Source organism: Dermacentor andersoni, chromosome 1 (genome assembly GCF_023375885.2).
Source record: "Dermacentor andersoni chromosome 1, qqDerAnde1_hic_scaffold, whole genome shotgun sequence".
In the NCBI taxonomy this organism is placed as follows: Eukaryota; Metazoa; Arthropoda; class Arachnida; order Ixodida; family Ixodidae; genus Dermacentor; species Dermacentor andersoni.
This window is the reverse complement of record NC_092814.1, coordinates 333,889,808-333,907,027: the sequence shown is the minus strand read 5'-3', so window position 1 is coordinate 333,907,027 and position 17,220 is coordinate 333,889,808. Positions and strand designations below refer to the sequence as shown.

General features: G+C 44.7%; 1 protein-coding gene across 1 annotated transcript in view; it reads right to left on the bottom strand.

Annotated features, from left to right (window-relative positions):
• LOC129381271 (uncharacterized) overlaps positions 1-17,220 on the bottom strand; it is an 85,841-nt gene that overhangs the window by 51,665 nt on the left and 16,956 nt on the right. The window contains exon 2 of the mRNA XM_055064001.2: positions 13,172-13,624. Within this exon, the coding sequence (XP_054919976.1) occupies positions 13,172-13,624 (453 nt within the window). The remainder of the gene's footprint in view (positions 1-13,171; positions 13,625-17,220) is intronic.

The following is a 17,220-nucleotide window of genomic DNA, read 5'->3' as shown; positions in this document are numbered from 1 at the left end:
TTTGCGCGCCAGGGGCACAGTAGCGCTGCATACAAGCACCCTGCACAGGGTGCAGTTTTGTCCTCGATGTTGACGCTCCGCAGTGCGGCACCACGGCGGGGCAAAGCGCACCATTCTGGTTTCGAGGCAACCCCGGGGCAAGGTGATCGAGGACGCTATTAGATTTAGGTGCACGTTAAAGAACCCCAGGTGGTCAAAATTTCCGGAGTCCTCCACTACGACGCGCCTCCGAATCAGAAAGTTGTTTTGGCACGTAAAACCCCAAATATTTTTTTCCTCCCACTTCGCCACGAGCGGCGAAACCTAGATTGCGCGGGCGCTTTGGAATACCCAAACCCTGTTGCAATGGTGCGTCAACAGGTAGTATTCTAAATCAGCTATGAAAGCACGCAGGCACGCTGTACACCTAAAATTTTAACTGCACCTCTTACTTCTAAAAGGTCTCTTTTGTCACAGAGGGTCGATTTCAGAATTCTCTTGCTAAGGAAGTAAAAAATCACACAACAAACAAGGCATATTTATAAATCTATGCTTCAGATTTATTATATGGTACGCACGAAGAAGCCCAGACCACGACTGCAAATGAAGCTTCATTCCTTTCGAGTACCACGGCTACACTCTTTTGTACCAGAGCGCATATGGCTCAGTGGGAGGAACTGTAGCAGACGACGCGCAGCTAACTCCGCCTGTGATTGCGTGTGCGCGGCAATACTTCGCGCGGCGCCCGCTTGGTGGTCCGAGGAGCGCGACCACGCGCGCCATGTTACCTCTAATGCCCCAACCACTGGCATGCGCCGGAAAGCTTCGGCGCGCGCCGAAGGGTCAAATGCGTCAAAGCGTTGGTCGGGAACTCGCCGAAGCGGAACGTCGCGTAGCGATTATGTCTACTGCCGATGCTAGAAGTTTGCCGACGCGCGGCGAAGCAGCGCCGGCGTGCACCAATGAGAGGCTGCGACGCCTCGCAGGCGTCAACCAATCGTAGGCTGCGGAGCCTCCGGCTGCTAGGCCTGTAATGGCCGACCGTGCGAAGGCGCCGGCACCGACGATCGTCCGAGTTTTTTGGATGCACGACGCGCGCGACAGTGTTCCTGAAAGACAGTGTTGTAATAGTAGGCCGACAACGACACGACCGACCGACCGACGACCGTGGGTTGTGGCAGTGCGACGTGGATCCGAAGCGACTTCGAACGACGCCGACTAATCCAACCTGCCCACTGGGTTCCGCCGGGCTCGGTACGATCGTCTGCTAAAACAGCCAACCGAATCAAGATTGCCGCAACGTCTGTGCTTGTTGTGTGTGTGCATTTTGTTGTGCTCAAAACGAATGGAAACACGTTTACGAGCTCCGAAGTCTGGATCATCAACACTCGCCTATCGCCGATGTTGTTTACGTTACGCGTAGGCCTAGCGCGTCCATCGAGTTCGTAACTGGCGAGTGAACGAACTCACCTGAGAAATTCTGTCGAATGAAATGAATTTTCAGGTCCGTTTGGTGCTGCAGTGATTTAAAATATGGCACTCTTGACTTCGTGTGACCTGTGATATGTTGAATGAACCGTGTGGAAGTTGGGTTGGTCAACCACGGCGTGTTTCGTGTGGTGTCGGTTGACTCAAGTTTAACGGGCAAGCTCTGCGCTGTTTCCAGTGGTAAAGATAACTTCCGAAAGCGAAATACACTAGTAGCCGAACTATTGGAAGTACTTACATAATCAGCCGTGCCGCCTGTTTCAGCTGACACTGCGCTCTTCTATTCGGCATGTGAATCCAGTTCAGTACAAGTTCACTGTACTCATTCACTCACTTCTTTCTAGTGCGTCCGTCTTTTGGGCTAGTTGGGCATAAATCGCTCGTGTAGCAATCAAGAACACTGACGCACTGAAGCATACGTGACAACGCAGTCATGTTTGAGTCAGTGTGTCGTTATAGTTGAGCACTGCAAAAGAAATTATCTGTTTGCAACGTGTGCCCTGTGTGCAGTGCATAGCAGGACCTGCATCATGCAAGACCTATGCATGTAGCAGCGTATACCACGATTGCTTCGATGCCCGCTTCAGAAGCAGCAAGTACTGAGTCAATGAAACTGTAATTGATTTTTTATCTCACTTTTTGCTTATGGAAAGTGTAGATGGTGTGAGTGTATTGTGGGGAAGGTGAAAAGGTGTCATCAGTGTTTTATTCAGTCAGTATGCTTAAACTCCTGGAATCCCTTCAGCCTCTAGTAAAATGTTTCTTGCTGCGATACTATAAATTGTAGTCAGGACAAAGATCTACTCAAAACCAAGTTACTAATGCATCTGCGCAGAATGTGTTTGATTAACAAGTTAACGCTTCCACAACAACAATATGCCGATGCACAGCATATGTGCTTACAATAAATACATTGCGTAAAGGTGAACGACTGGGCCTACAATATCAAACTTTGTAGTAGCACCGTAAAAAGTGCTGCCATGCGTATCAGCCACAACGAAACTGCTGCACGTCCAACCTTCTTCCTTGGAGGCACTTCTATAAAGACTGTTCGGGCCCTTCCCATTCTGGGTGTAGCATTTAGCTGTTCTCTCAACTTTTCCGCATATGTCACCAGCACTGTATGTATATAAGCACCGACCCTTTCTTGGGTTTGTGTCCCGTGTCTCCCTTCCCTGATGACCTAAGGTTTTCCGAGCACTCTACACTTCTATCATTCTGTCACGACTTGAGTACTGCTCATCAGTATAATTCCCGTACCAAACTCGCGACGCTAACAAACTTAAGCTTGTTCAGCGCCGAACAATACGCACCCTTTACTCCCGTCTTTTCGGTTGTCACAAGCTCATGCCAGCCTTAGAGGGTTGCCTCAAACCCATCAAGTAGCACACCCTGCAATACCAACGCAACATTGCACTAGTCTATACTGCAAGGTGTTTGACGTCTCTCTGGACAGCACTAATCTTTCTTCAGTTCGTCTGAACAAGTGGTCAGCACAGCCTGAGCCCTCATCATGCCTCTATGGCCCGACACCACAACTCCATGATTATATCTGGCATGCAGAGCTTTCTCTCCACCCCCCTGGCGATTTGGATTCTCCTTCCTTGGAACCAGACTTCATTGGCACTCCTGTGTGTTGTGCACCTGTCGAATGTGTGCGTGTGTGCCGTGCTGTGTTATTGAGCAAGTGTGTGTGCACGTGGAGGGGGAGAAAGTGTCTTCTGCATCCTGCAAATTCCTGCTTTAGATGGCTGGTTATCAGATGCTCTAACATACAGGCATCAGCCTTCTTTTTAGTCTAGTGTGCCAAGTTACCACTAAGATTATTATTATTATTATTATTATTATTATTATTATTATTATTATTAGAATCATCACTTTGACCACATTGATTGCGTTGAAGCCAGTGTGACACATAATTCAAAATATTTCTGGAGCTTTGTGGGCACTCTCTTCTAAAAGGAGTGCCAAAGATGTACGTCTTCTTCATGAAAATAGTGGTGTTGTCTCGAACACTGCTGATGCCTTTGCAGAACATTTCTGTTTGCTATATGGTGTGGAATATGCTTCAAGTAACCTTCCTTCTCAGTCTGGCGCAGTGTATGCTAACAGTCAATGAAAACCTCGTTTCCAAGTATATGAAGTGCCTTAAACTTTGCCTTAAACTTTCCCTTTCTTGTGGTGTTGATGGTATTTCCTCCACACAGCTTAACCCTTTGAGATGCTGTCTACACAATTGGGCACAGCAGGAGCGTGCATCAATAGCAAAAGCACTGATGAAAGTAATGGTATTTAAAATGTGTTTCATGCATCTTGAAACACTTATTATTGGAACTGTGCTGCAATTTTGAATAATGTGCAGAATGTTTTAACAAAATGAGTGGGAAGGTAGACGGCTGGGTGTTGTTACTCTGTGTCAGTATGTTGTATGTAGCGGGTTCACTTCTTTCATTGTTTTTTACAATGTCGTGCACCAGGCATAATTGTCAAGTGGCTGGATAAGTGCTTTTCAAGCTTTTCAAAACACGAAATAGTACATGTTTTCATATTTTGTGTTCCTGTAGTGAGTTTTCGCATGGAGTCGAAATTTTGTAAACTTGACAAAACTCGCTAAACAAATGAAAATTCTTAATATTTGCTGCAGCTGTACACTTTCTACGATTCTGAGGATGCAAGAGATGTGGTGAAAGCAACTTTTCAATCAACGGGATAAAGTGGTGTCTGAAAGGGTTAAGACGTATGGAAGCATACTTGTTCCTCGTTCTCACAAGCATCTTCAATAGTTCCCTAAAGTCTAGTACCTTTTCTAGCACTCGGAAGGTAGCATGAACATTGCCCATGCACAAATCAGGTGCTAGATGTGCAGTTACTAACTGCCGACCTATATCTATCCTCTTCAGTGCGTCAGGTGTTTGAATCGATATGGGATTCCTCGCTTTCTGTTAGTGCTAAGAGCATTTTAATAAATGAACAGCATGACTTTGTGTGCCGACAACGTAAAACTATTTCAGACTGTCAAGAGTGTTCACCACTGCATCGACTTCCAAAAAGACATTTTTTCACTCTCAAACTGGTGCAGAAGCAATAAGTACTCTTAAATGCTTCCAACACTATGGCATTAAGTTATATGCACAAAACGCACCATGTGAAATTTTGATACACCCTACGTGATGCTCCACTCCTTAGGGTCGATGAAATGAAAGATCTTTGTGTGTACTTCGACAAAATGCTAAGCTTCTCTTCACATAGATGATTACACAAGATGCCCTTCACGCTCTTGGAATTGCATGCCGTATATTGCATGATTTCCACTCACCTGTTGTGTTTCTGAAATTCTGCTGTGTGCCTCCAACTACTAGAGTATGCCTCTGTAGGAGAGGGGTGCAATGAGCAAATCTAATTCTGACCTCATTGAACGCATCCAGAATAAATTGATGTCTATCTTCAAGCACCACTTTTGCCATTCTGGCGACCACAGTTGAGCCTTCTCAAATATACTTCAACTCGCACCTCTAGATTCAAGTCTTAATTGCACCTTTTGTTCCTGTATAAGGTGGTCCATCACATTATACATTCCTTAAAGCTTCTTGATCATATGCATTTGTTTGTGCCGCAACAGTATACCAGGTAGCATTCCACATTCGTTGCCTGGGCTTGTTACAAGATTGTGCTAATAAGACTCGACTCCAAAACATACTTCAGAGTTGATTTCCTGTGTTTTGTGTATCTGTAGATAATCACGTAGGATTAACTCCCTTTTACTTTTCCGCGTTTCCTTTTTTCCCTATTTGTTTCTCTATCTTCCATTTTTTTGTCTACTACATTCATGTTTTCTCTACATTTTGTCTCACATAGTGCTCGTTAAGTGCACCAGTACGAAGGCTCTCTAGCTGTTCCTGGGCACTACAATAAAAATTTGAATGATTGATTATTATCGTAGTATAAAATTGTGCTTTTTAAGTATGTACTAGTATACTATTTTAGTGAAGTAGCTTTCGTGCAATTAAAAAAAGGGCATGAATTAAGAAGAGAGAGAGAAAATGATAAATGAAAGATAGGAAGGTTAACCAGGACTGAGCCCGGTTGGCTACCCTACACTGGGGAAAGGGAAAGGGAGACGGAAAGATTAAAAGAAGAGAAAGTCCACTGGGGATATCAGTCGGTCACTCAGTCTGGATCACAGACGCTGACTCAACCCTGTATCTTTCAAATATCGCAGCAGTGCTTTTGTGGCCTTTTGTAGCTGCGATATGCGAGGCCATGGTCCCAAGATCTTGTTCAAGGTGAACGGCTTCCCATCTAGCTGATTGAGAGCTCTGCAGAGGTCTTGCCTTTCATCTTCAAAAGATGGGCAGTAGCACATTAGGTGTTCTATGGTTTCCTCGACACCGCAGGCATCGCACTCGGCGATATCAGCCATTCCAATAAAAAATGCATATGCACTGGTGAATGCGACACCCAAATGTAAGCGGCACAGCACTGTTTCCTCATTTCGCAGAAGACCTGGTAACAGCCGCAGTTGCATAGAGGGATCGAGGGAATGCAATTGATGTTGAGTGAATTCAGGTGTGTGCCACTTTTCCAATGTCAAAAGAGTGCGCTAGCTTGCCTAAGTGTCGGGCTGCGTCGGCCCGCGATAAAGGTACAGAAACAAGGGTTGCTCCTTCGTGGGCTTTCCTAGCAGCTTCGTCAGCGAGGTCGTTGCCGGAGATACCGCAATGACCAGGCAGCCACTGAAACACGACGTCGTGTCCTTTCATGATCATGTGATGGTGCATTTATCGTATCTCCGACACGAGTTGTTCACATGACCCGCGAGGAAGAGATGACAGAAGACATTGTAAGGCCGCCTTTGAATCGCAGAATATTGCCCACCGATTAGCCGGTTGGTTATTAATATAATCAACGGCACCTCGGAGGGCAACAAGCTCCGAACCGGTCGATGTTGTCAAGTGAGAAATATTGTATTGGATGCTTAGTGATCGTGATGGTATAACCACTGCGCTGGTGGAGCTGGTCTGAGTGGAAGAACCATCCGTATATATGTGGACTTGATCAAAGTAGAAAGTGTGCAAACAATCCAGAGCTGCTTGCTTCAAGGCCAAGGTAGGCAGGACGGTCTTCTTTCTTGTCTCTGGAACCGTAAGACGCACTTGACGTTGTTTTAAACACCACAAAGCTGAGGTTGAACGTGCTGAGGGTGTGAAGCCCGATGGTAAGGAGGCACGATGGATGCTGACCTTGTTGGAGAAGGACGCCTGTGGTCGTCGTTCTGGCATGAATTAAGAAAGTGCAATAATATGCTATGTGCCTGATCATATGTATTGTGCTATTAATTTCTTCTGAGTTTTAATAATGGCTGGCTACTGTATGCAGTGTTGTGCAATAAAATAATATGCCACAGCAATTATTGCGTGCCTAGCAGAACAAATTGAATATATCTTTCTCAGTCAAAACATCATAGCAGGCTGAAAACAATAAACTGCAATCTTTCTTTTTGTGGTGACGAAGTGTATAAATTGTGAAAATAACCTGTTTATATATTTCTTATACTATGCAAATGAGCTGCTCCCATACATTCGAATAAGTGCTTCAATAGTACGACTTGGCAAAGGGCAACGAAATACTCCTATTAAAACCCTCTAATTCTCAAGCTTGTATTATCTGACGGTATGTCATTTCATTAATGTAAAGAAAGGCAAACTTGATATGTGGAAACCAGTTACAATAGAACATGGCCCTTACACTGTGAAAATGTTTTGTAGCAATACACTCAATGTGAAGGCCTCCGGATGCGGTGTTGATGCATCAAAACAACCTAGAATAATAGAGGTGCTCCATGGGCTAGATTTGGCAGAATCCAGAATTGGGGGGAGACAAGATACGAATTACATACATTTTAGCTATTCTAGTTTTTTTTTTTTTTTTTGTGAGTGCTACAGGTGTTTCAATTCTGTTTTGCTGATTTTCTCAGAACCCACTTTTTCACATTTCTCTCATGCACCAACAAGCATAATTATATTGACACGGATGCTTTATCTGTATCCGGTTACCGTATTTCACCGGCTAAAAAATGTTAAACGTTATCGCTCGGTGCAGGATGCGCCTGAACGTATCAGAAGTTTCGCGAATGTTGTCGATGGTTCTGTCTGTTGTCGACGAACCTTGCTAATCTGATTGCATACGCGACACGAATTGTGTTGTAGTTTCTGGAAGGCGCGTGGGCACCAGCGAATAAGCTGTAACTTTCGACGACTGCCGTATGCAAACCGACGCGCTTGACCCGCAGATGAGATTTTCTACGATTGCCGACATTGCTCGCCGCTATCGTTGCGATTGAGCCGGCACTATTTATTTACAGTCACTACTTCGTGGCAATATTTCCAACACAGATTTTTTTCAGTTATACATTGCACGCCTAATTCTTACATAGTTGGCTGTGCAATAAGCTACCAAAAAATGAAATGGTGCAACAGTTTTTGATATATGGCATCGTCGTGCAGGTGTTTGCAAAGCGATCTTGCAGACAGACGACGCGCGAGCGCTGATGTCGATATTTTGTACACTATTGTTACTTCAAAAATAAAAACAAACTGTTGCGGCAGGTGTATATTCATTATTCAAACGTGTTTTTTATATCTAAAAGCACATACAGATCACTAACTTATTCTTTCAAGCTTAGTTTACAGCAGGCTGTTTTAGGCCGGACTTTGACGGATGAAGACGGAATAGTCCAGCAACAGTGCGGCGCAGCCGAGGAGCGAGCTTCGGCGCGCGTCGGAGCTTGTCTCCAGTGGTTGCGCGCCCTTTCCCTCCAGCCAAAGCGAAGCGGCGCGTTCGCTTGCCAGCGCGCGCCGAAACTTTCGGCGCGTGCCAGTGGTTGGGGCATAACAGTGGCCGCGCCTGTACACAGGTGTTATTAATACAATTTTAAAACATAGTTTTTTGAGCTCGATTACTAAAAGAGGTGGACATTACTTACGCAAGAAATCGAAACGCATAACCTACAATATAAAAAATTTCAGTAATTAACTTTTTAACTAAGTACTGTAGGACCTATTTTGCACTTGTTGAAATAAAACCAGAGAGGTCTGAAGACACGTCCACTTGGAGCAAATTCTGAAACTGGCACCAGTTTTGAAAGAGGAGCTGTCGACCTTGTCGCAAAATGCACAGTTGTTCCAATTAAGTTTTTAAGCGTAGAAGCATAACAATAAATGGAACACCAAGGTATTTCGTGGCACGCTTTGGAAACGCATATCTCGAAACTGGTGTCGTCATTTCTCAAAATTCGATGCGAGCGGACATTTCTTGCTCATTCACCGAATAAAATTTCCTCAGGTGCAACAAAATATCTTACGACATTCATTTAGTTTAGAAGTCAATTAGAGAAACTTCAGTAATCAGTCGAATGTGCATTTCGATTTTTCGCGATCATCATGTTCATCTCTTACGGGTACATCTCATCAGTACATCAGCAATTGTGCTACATGCCAAAGGCGTTTTTGAAATAACCTATTGACTCTAAAAAAAAAAAAAACACCTTTGTTTCGCAGGTTATTCGCTGCTGCCCACGAAGGCGAGCTCTAAGCACCTGGCGCCAATTCGCATTAACTGCTGCTGTAGTAAAACCTACCTGCATACGCAGAGCTAAGTGCACGACTGCCGTCTATAATGCGATCGACAAAATACATAAACATAGCGTCATCTATAGAATACGTCAGTTATTAGCTATATTTTGCAGCTGTAAGCAGATTCTCAAACTCGGCACACGTCGACTTTTCAGGCATCTTTATTTGGCAGCGTATCGGCGAATCATCGACAAAACTCCACGGACGGCACTGCCGTCCCATTTCGTGATGTCTACAGCCAACTTGCGTCTTTCATGCTGAATATTACGCAATAAATCGTGTTGAGATGTTTCTGTAAATTGTCAAAACTGTAAGTAAACTTTAGCAGTTGCCTACGATGACATGACAGCCAAACGTCACTCGTGGACGCTCCGACACATGTCCACATCTCCTCCTAAGAGTCAGTTGCAAAAGTAACAAACGGCTGCGCAAAATTAGGGGTGAGTGTACAACATTCCTTGTGGAATTACAGTGTTGTTCACTTTAATGCACGATAATATACATCCGCCCCGTCATGTATGTACGTACGTTCACTATCGCGCTGACTTCATAAACATTTTTTTTTATTTTTTTTTTACGTAAGCCGCCCAGTAATACCAGTCAAAGGTGGAGGCTTTTGAATCTTTAACATCGTGCTCAACAGACGAACTCAGGCAAGCGCCATAATCACTGAACGTCCGTGGCGTGCTCGAAAAAAAAAACTGTGCATAGAAATAAGTTGCCAGGCGTAATCACCTGATTGAGTACCCTCTGGGCAGTTCTTCGTGCGAAACTTGGCGTTATCTGTTGAGCTACATGTCGACTTCAGCACTTTACCTACAGCGTCTATAAGTGAACGAGTAGAATCCCGTTAAGACGAACTAATAAAACGTTGAGCTGAGTTAGCAAAGATTTTGGTTCTTAAGTGTTCTTTGCCATTGGCCGGTCGCCTACACTAGTGAGACATCCAGCATGATCATTGACTGGAATTTTCTCTGATGAACAATTCTATTGTAAGATATTTTCTTGTGCATACGGTGCCCTCTTCCTCAACTTTGTCGTACCAGAAACCACGAAAGAAAATAAATTGACGCTTGCAGCTGCACTCAAATATTAAAGTCAGCAGACATTTTTTTTTATTGAAATGAAAATAAAAGAAGGAGACGTAGTCACCTTATAATGGTAACGGCTACTCCTTTTCTCATAGCAGAAACAAGAGTATAAAAAATTATGTAGGAAAATGAAAAAAAAAATTCCCTTCATACGGTGGGAAAGCCACAGTACAGTCCTATACGCCTATGAAAAAAAAAAAAAGATGTCAGCAGACATCTTCTTTTATTCGACTGGGTGGCCAAGCGGCATAATGTGGGAAATAAATAAATATAAGCATGGAGGAGCATTTCGTGCAGACACTGCAAAAGCGACTTGTGAAATGCATTGTCCTTGAGCCATCGTTGATACAGAGTGTTTTCTTCAGACCATACAATTTTTTATTAAAAAAATGCTTGAGTGTAATGAACAAGTCTGTTTGCATATAGGTTCTTCGGCGATTAGGACATATTTCGCCTCTAATAACGTGATGATTGGAAGAATAATTAACAAAACATCGTTAAATAACTTTTGTATTTGAACCTTGAGCGTGGTTTAAATGGTAAATTTGCACGCAGTGACATTTCGATGCACTCAGTCTTTTTTTTTTAATTTTAAATATCACGCCTAGGTAAGAAATTTATCATCGAATTTCAATGCTCAATCCAGGCAATATTGAAATTGAGCGCGCAGTGAGCACGGAGAAGACGTTCCTGCTATCGTATCTGACGGGTATGCGCCGTTACGAAAAGCGCGACGGTGTTTTACCCTGAACGTCGCAGCCAGTCTCAGCAGATGCTGATATGATATAGGATATGCTCCGTGGTCTTTCTGCTTTAAGCAAGCATATAGAGTCCGTTGACTGAGGAAATACAGCACTGAATTTTGCGTCACGTTGATGATACATTCAGAACAAACTATAGCATTGTCCTATATATGCACTGAAACTGAAGATGTAGTAATAAATGAATTTTTGTCGTACAGATTGCGTGGAGCTGCTACCAGACCATGTCACCCTTTACGACCGTCTTAGATAGTTTTTAAAATTAAGTTACGCAATCTGATGAAAGAATCCTCGCGTTTGTATATTAATATAGTTCAATGAAAAACAAATATCCGATGTGTGTTGTTTAATTCATTGATATGTTTTTCTCGTAAAGCATTTGACAACTGCCCACGATACCAGACTAGCGACATCCGATGGTAAACTAACGACAGACCTCCTTCTGTGAGGATGGGTCAGGCGAGCTTTCAGAATCGCTTGCTTCCTACATCGACACTTCGCGTCAAGGGGACTTGAAGGGATCCTCACGTAAGGTTACGAAGCAGTCAAAGCAAAGGAGTGTCTCAGAATTTGGGCTAAACAATTATTCTCCTGCATAAAATATGTATACTAAAATTATCTTTACTTTATTGAAAGGCGTTATAGTGGCTCCCGTTCCATCTTGTTAATCCCTTCCGTCTTCTCTTATCGCAGCACATAATTGAGATTTTTCATATGAATACCTTCGCATATTTCGCCCACGATTCCCTGTATCGATGAGACGAAAACTCCTTAGTCCTGCTAGCTTCTAAGCTTACATAAACAAAAGTTCTTTTGTAAAGCTTGCCACCAGCCAAAACGAGTTCTACAGATTACCTCGATAGATGCGACAGAAAGTTGATGTCAAAGCCACAGGCAAATGGAAATTTTCGCGCGTCAAATCTTGCCCTCTTTTGGCTCTTCATATTTTAATGACCACATGCGTAAACACTATGCAAGTTGACAAGGAGCACTCATTTTGTAACAACATTTATCATTTTCCGTTATATTCGTCATTCAACACTTTGACATCACCGCACCACAGCTATCGCTCCGATTGGCCACCCGGCACGATGCACGACAACAAAGAAGAACGGAAAAGGAAAAAAAAATATTACTGGCTCTCCCGCAATCGAGAGTAGATGTAGGCATGAAGTCGCTACCGGCAAAGCAGATTGGCTGGGGAAGATACAAGCCACAATCTTAAAATGCGCGTACTGCATGTTCGCAACCGCGCACCACACCGCACCCCGCCATACTGTGCAGTGGTCCACATGGAGGAAGTTGTTTCCCGTCACAGTGACAGGGAACAATTTCGTTCATATGGCGTCTTTTGCTGCCCTGTGGTGCCGCCGCCTTCATCCGCTTTTCTTCTTTCGACAGTGCAGCGCGCTCAGCGTCTGTCGCTACTTCTTCTTGTCGCGTCGAAGTGGTCGGCTGGAAATGTGTGGCCTTATCAGAGGCGCACCGCAAGCTATTGGCTTGGTCACGCAGTGTAGCGCCATCTCTCGAGGCGAAGCAAAACCCGCCACGTGGAACTCACGGACCGCTGGCATTGAAAATAGCACTGGCAACCCTGTCTGAGCGGCAAAAGATGACAATCTAGTGTATGGTGCTTTGTATCTGCCTTTTGAACGTCGCTATTGGAAATGAGGAGTAGAATTTCGGTGTACTAGAAGTTACAGCTTGAGTGGTATTGTGAACAACCATTAGGAAGAACTAGGAAGCAATATTTTTTACAAGTTCTTTGGGCAGTAACAAGCCTATGTAATGCGGTCCTGTACAAACAGTTGGGGGCCACAGACCACATTTTCGTGCGTTTTGACTGGTTTCCAGGATGATCTCTTTTTGTTCCAGCAACGATCTAGTCTTGAGTGCCCGGATAACGGCTCTGGCTTTTGGCTCAAGGTTGCCGACAACGGGAGCTAAAAGCAGTTCATGCTTTTAAAAGAATGTTGGAATATATAGGTCTTTTTCGACAGGAAGCTTGGAATCCGGAGCCATCTACTGTAAGCTCACATTTCATTATATTTTACTTTTTGCTTGCCAACTGCCCAACAAAATGGTCAATGCCCACGATAGCGGAGGCCATGGCTTCGTGCGAGCCAATGACGTAAGGCAAAAGAAGAACGGATAGTGAAAATAATGCCGACAGAATACGACCCCTAGTTAGACTTGGTATCGAAGGAATGAGCACACTCACCGGCGACGAAGAGTTGGACGCGAGCCGCGGTAACGGTCACGCCACCGGTAGTAAAGTTCTCGCTTCGGTATGTCACGTTGCAGACGTAATTTCCGCTGTCGCTTCTTTCCAGCCGATTGAGAAGCAGCGCCGGCGGATCACTGAGGAGCGAGAGGAACGCTCTGCCTGACCACGAGGGCTGCTTCCAGTGGGTGCCATCAACCAGGCCCCTGGTTCCGCCGAGCACAGCATTTGAGGGTGGTTCCGGTGCCACCAATGCGTAAACTTTCGTCCATTCGTGGCTGTTGTCGAGCAGTGATGAAGTAACACCTGCGCGCACGTGTGTGACGCCAGCTGCCACGAGAAACCACATGGCGGAGACGGGTTCCCGCGTCCCCAGGTCGATGGGGCAGGGAAGTGACGTCTGCTCTCCTTCCAGAACGTTCACGCTTCGCAGCGATGACCAGGACTCGTCTGCAACCCAAACCGACGAAAGGTTCGTCAATTCATCAAAGAATCCGCTGTGAATTTGGGGGTGAAACTACACTCGAACACGAAATACAATGTAGCGCGGATCAATGTTCTTGTCACTGAAAATGAGGTAGGTAGTGCACACGGCGTAACCACCGCCTGAACTTAAAGAGATAATACACAGATTGCCTGGTTTCAGTTGTGCGGAGTGGTGGCACAATTCATTACTAACCACGAAAGACCAGACCTCTTGATCCACATATTACCAATCTCTGAGGCCAACGTAAAAGGACACCCCTACAAGGAGAGCCCATCTGCCGAGACACTACTCTTGGATGCAAACAAGTCAAGGCAATTCAACTAGACTGATGGCAGGACTATAAAAGATAGACAGTCGTGCACAAATAGAGATTTTAATGCGAAGCATTCTTGTCGATTGTACAGCGGTTTTTCTCAGCGCGTAGCTGATCCCTTTCGTTGGTTTATCCCGAAGGCAGTGCCGTCTAACACAGCTTATCAAGCAGTGGCCTAATAGTACCAAAATGTGCCGGTGCATTTCAAGCCCACAGCTGTTATCAAACGCCTAGACCGCGCTCAATTTGACCTTCAGACCCAGCAGAGCGCCGATGAAACAATGTGCAATCACTATCGCTTGAAAGGTCGACTCTCAGATTCAAGGCATAGTACGCCTGGGTACTTCCACAAATGTACATTCACGTCATGGATGACACATTGGGCTTGCCATTGCGTCCGAGAAATGTGTCGTTACGACCTAGGAGGCCACGGGCTTGGTCCGCTCTAACCAGTGAAAGAACAAGTGACCTTACTGGTCAAGGCACTGTGGAAGCCACGATCAGCGAACCTATGGACATTGAGTAATTATGTTAGTGATTATGAAGTAAAATTATGAAATTATAGACAATCAAAATTTCCAGCAGTGCAATGCGTTATAAACCTTTCACGCTCAGAACCTCATGTGTAGGTATCTCTTCAGAAAATTACCATTGTGCGTGAATGCCTCTCTACTACCAAAAAACAATGTTTCAAAATACATACCGCTGGATCTGGCATTTCTTTTTTATTTTGAATTTTTCACCTGATAAGGATTTGTGTGTCTTCATTTATTGCTACAAAGCTAATAGTACTTATTAACCAACCCTATATATATAGTTCATTTCATGTGCAAATGCACTATCTTGCCTAATGTTCCTCATGCCCCCTCCCCCTTAAGATGGGGAAATATACGTTTTTGGTAGGCTTTCATCTTCAATTTTTGTTTGTTTTCAGACAATACAATGCCTTGCTTAGGGTACAGTAGATTGTATTCACATAATCGGTGCCCTCGCCTCCTCCCCCCCCCCCCCCTGCCCTACTATATCACATATACTCGTAAATCAAATATTTATGGCTGAAAAAGTCTAAAATTACCACTTATCGCCTCTTTTTGTGTTTTCCAAGATATTACACTCATGGCACTGTCTAACTATGGCGGCACGGCAATTTCCATTGTTTCGTGTAGGCATGATCAGCCACGTTAGGTCAGCACTAAGCCTCAGTGAGCCGCACTGCGAACTCAATTATTCTTTTGACATCGACCATGACTGCAGTGCATTCGGCATCAATTTTACTTCTTTGCGCACTTCTCTTTTGACTACAGCCACTGGACGGTAGCCCGTTGGCTCTTGCGTTGCGCTGCCGAGTACGAGGTCTCAAGGTCGATTACAGCAGCGGCATTTTGATGGGGGCGAAATGCAACAATGCTAAAAGGGACGAACACACGGTGAAAAGACGACACGACGACGAGGGAGCGCTACTTACGACTGGTTTATTATTGAAAACGGGTTCAATATTTAAGGCAATCACAACACATGCGCCCAACCAAACTGCGCCAGCCTTCTTTTACAAATAATTATATCGCAATATCGCAAGCAGTCACGGGAAGTGAAATGATAAAACACCCAAGGAGAAAGAAGTGAAACACATGAGCAATTGATGAAAAGCCATATGTTACGGTTTTTCAGATCTCTCCATAAGTGTGCACTCCGCCGAGTACAAATTTAGCGAAACATCGCTGATGCCCAGACGCGCCTTTTTTGTGTGTGGAATGCTTCCAACAAAACTCTAGCTTTTGCGGTGAGATACACAAGATGGCGAGATACGTTTTTTAGACCTCAGGCTGAGGATAACTAAGGGACGCACCTGTTGGGCGTATTTCCCATGTGCAAAGAAAGAGCTTTTGCCCTATGAATCATCTCATTCAAAGACCGTGAAAAGAGCAATTGCATCGTTCTGCATGGAGAGGCGCTTCAAAAGTAGTGCCCGCACAAAATGCTTCATAGTTTTGACAATCAGGTTCGCAGGCTTTTGGCCGCAGGCTTCCCTTGCTCGGTCCTTGTAGCAGTCGCTGAAACCCTCCTCAAGAAATTTGGTCCCCGACGAATGAAGGCTGCCCTGAACGCGTGAAGACCAAACCTGAGGTGATGCCTTACATTCATAAGGTTTCACACAACCTCAAAAAAGTGGCCAGCAGGCACAACGTGCCGCTTGCTTTTTCTGCGCCAAACAAGTTGGCGAAGCTGTGCCTCCGCATCTGTGGTGAAGGTCAGCGCGGTTGCAAAAAGCAGCATGAAGATGTTTTCGTCAGGTGTGCCCAAGGAGTGGTATACTTTATTGCCCTGTCCTGCGGCAAGTGCTATATCGGGCAGACGGGGTCTTGCCTCAATGACCGCTTAAGGTAACAATCTAAAAACTTCACAAAATAAGACAAGCTTGCGAATTTAATTTCGCATGAGATGGTTTGCGAGTGCGTGCCACGTCTATGCTATGGTGGGGGGGATCTTCATAATGCGCCCGCAGCGGACGCAGCGCGGCGCTGGTGCTCGTAGAAAGTGGGCTCGAAGAGACGCCGAATGGACGCCACAGGCGTTTTTTGCGTACGCTCCCTATTGGGCAAGGGCGGACTGCCTGTATTGGCGTGTGTATTGGCGTGTGGCGTGTGAATATTATCGACACATCGTGTGAATCGACGCCCTGCTTCTGTACATTGTTCAGAAACTTAACGCGACTATTTCGAAACAACTACAACGCAACCTGTTCCATTTGCGGGTTCAACTGCGTTCCCAATAGCGGCTTAATTCAAAATTGTACACTTGCACTACGCCATCGTTAGAAACCGACTAAAGAGCGAGTTCACGTCGAACTTTTATGTAATTGCGCGTAAAGAACCTGCGTTTCAAGCGAACAAAGCTAACTGACTCATTAACTAAGTTATCTAACTGAAATAACAAAGTTGTTCACTAATAACCTACCTAACTATAATAACTAGGCAAATATAGTTAACTTACTAACTAATCAACTAATAACTAAATAAGACACTGAACTAGCTAACCAAATATAAGTGACTTATCCAACTAAGTAGACAAAGTGCAAATAGAGACAGCCGAACGAAACCGCTGGTGCAAGGAATGATACTAGGGGGGACGTGGACGACGTCAATAAAAAAATGGTGCCGTGTATCATTTAAACACAAAAGTATCGCGCATTTAGATATAGTTTGCTAAAAATCCCCGTTCTATATTCACTCTACACACATGCTGAAA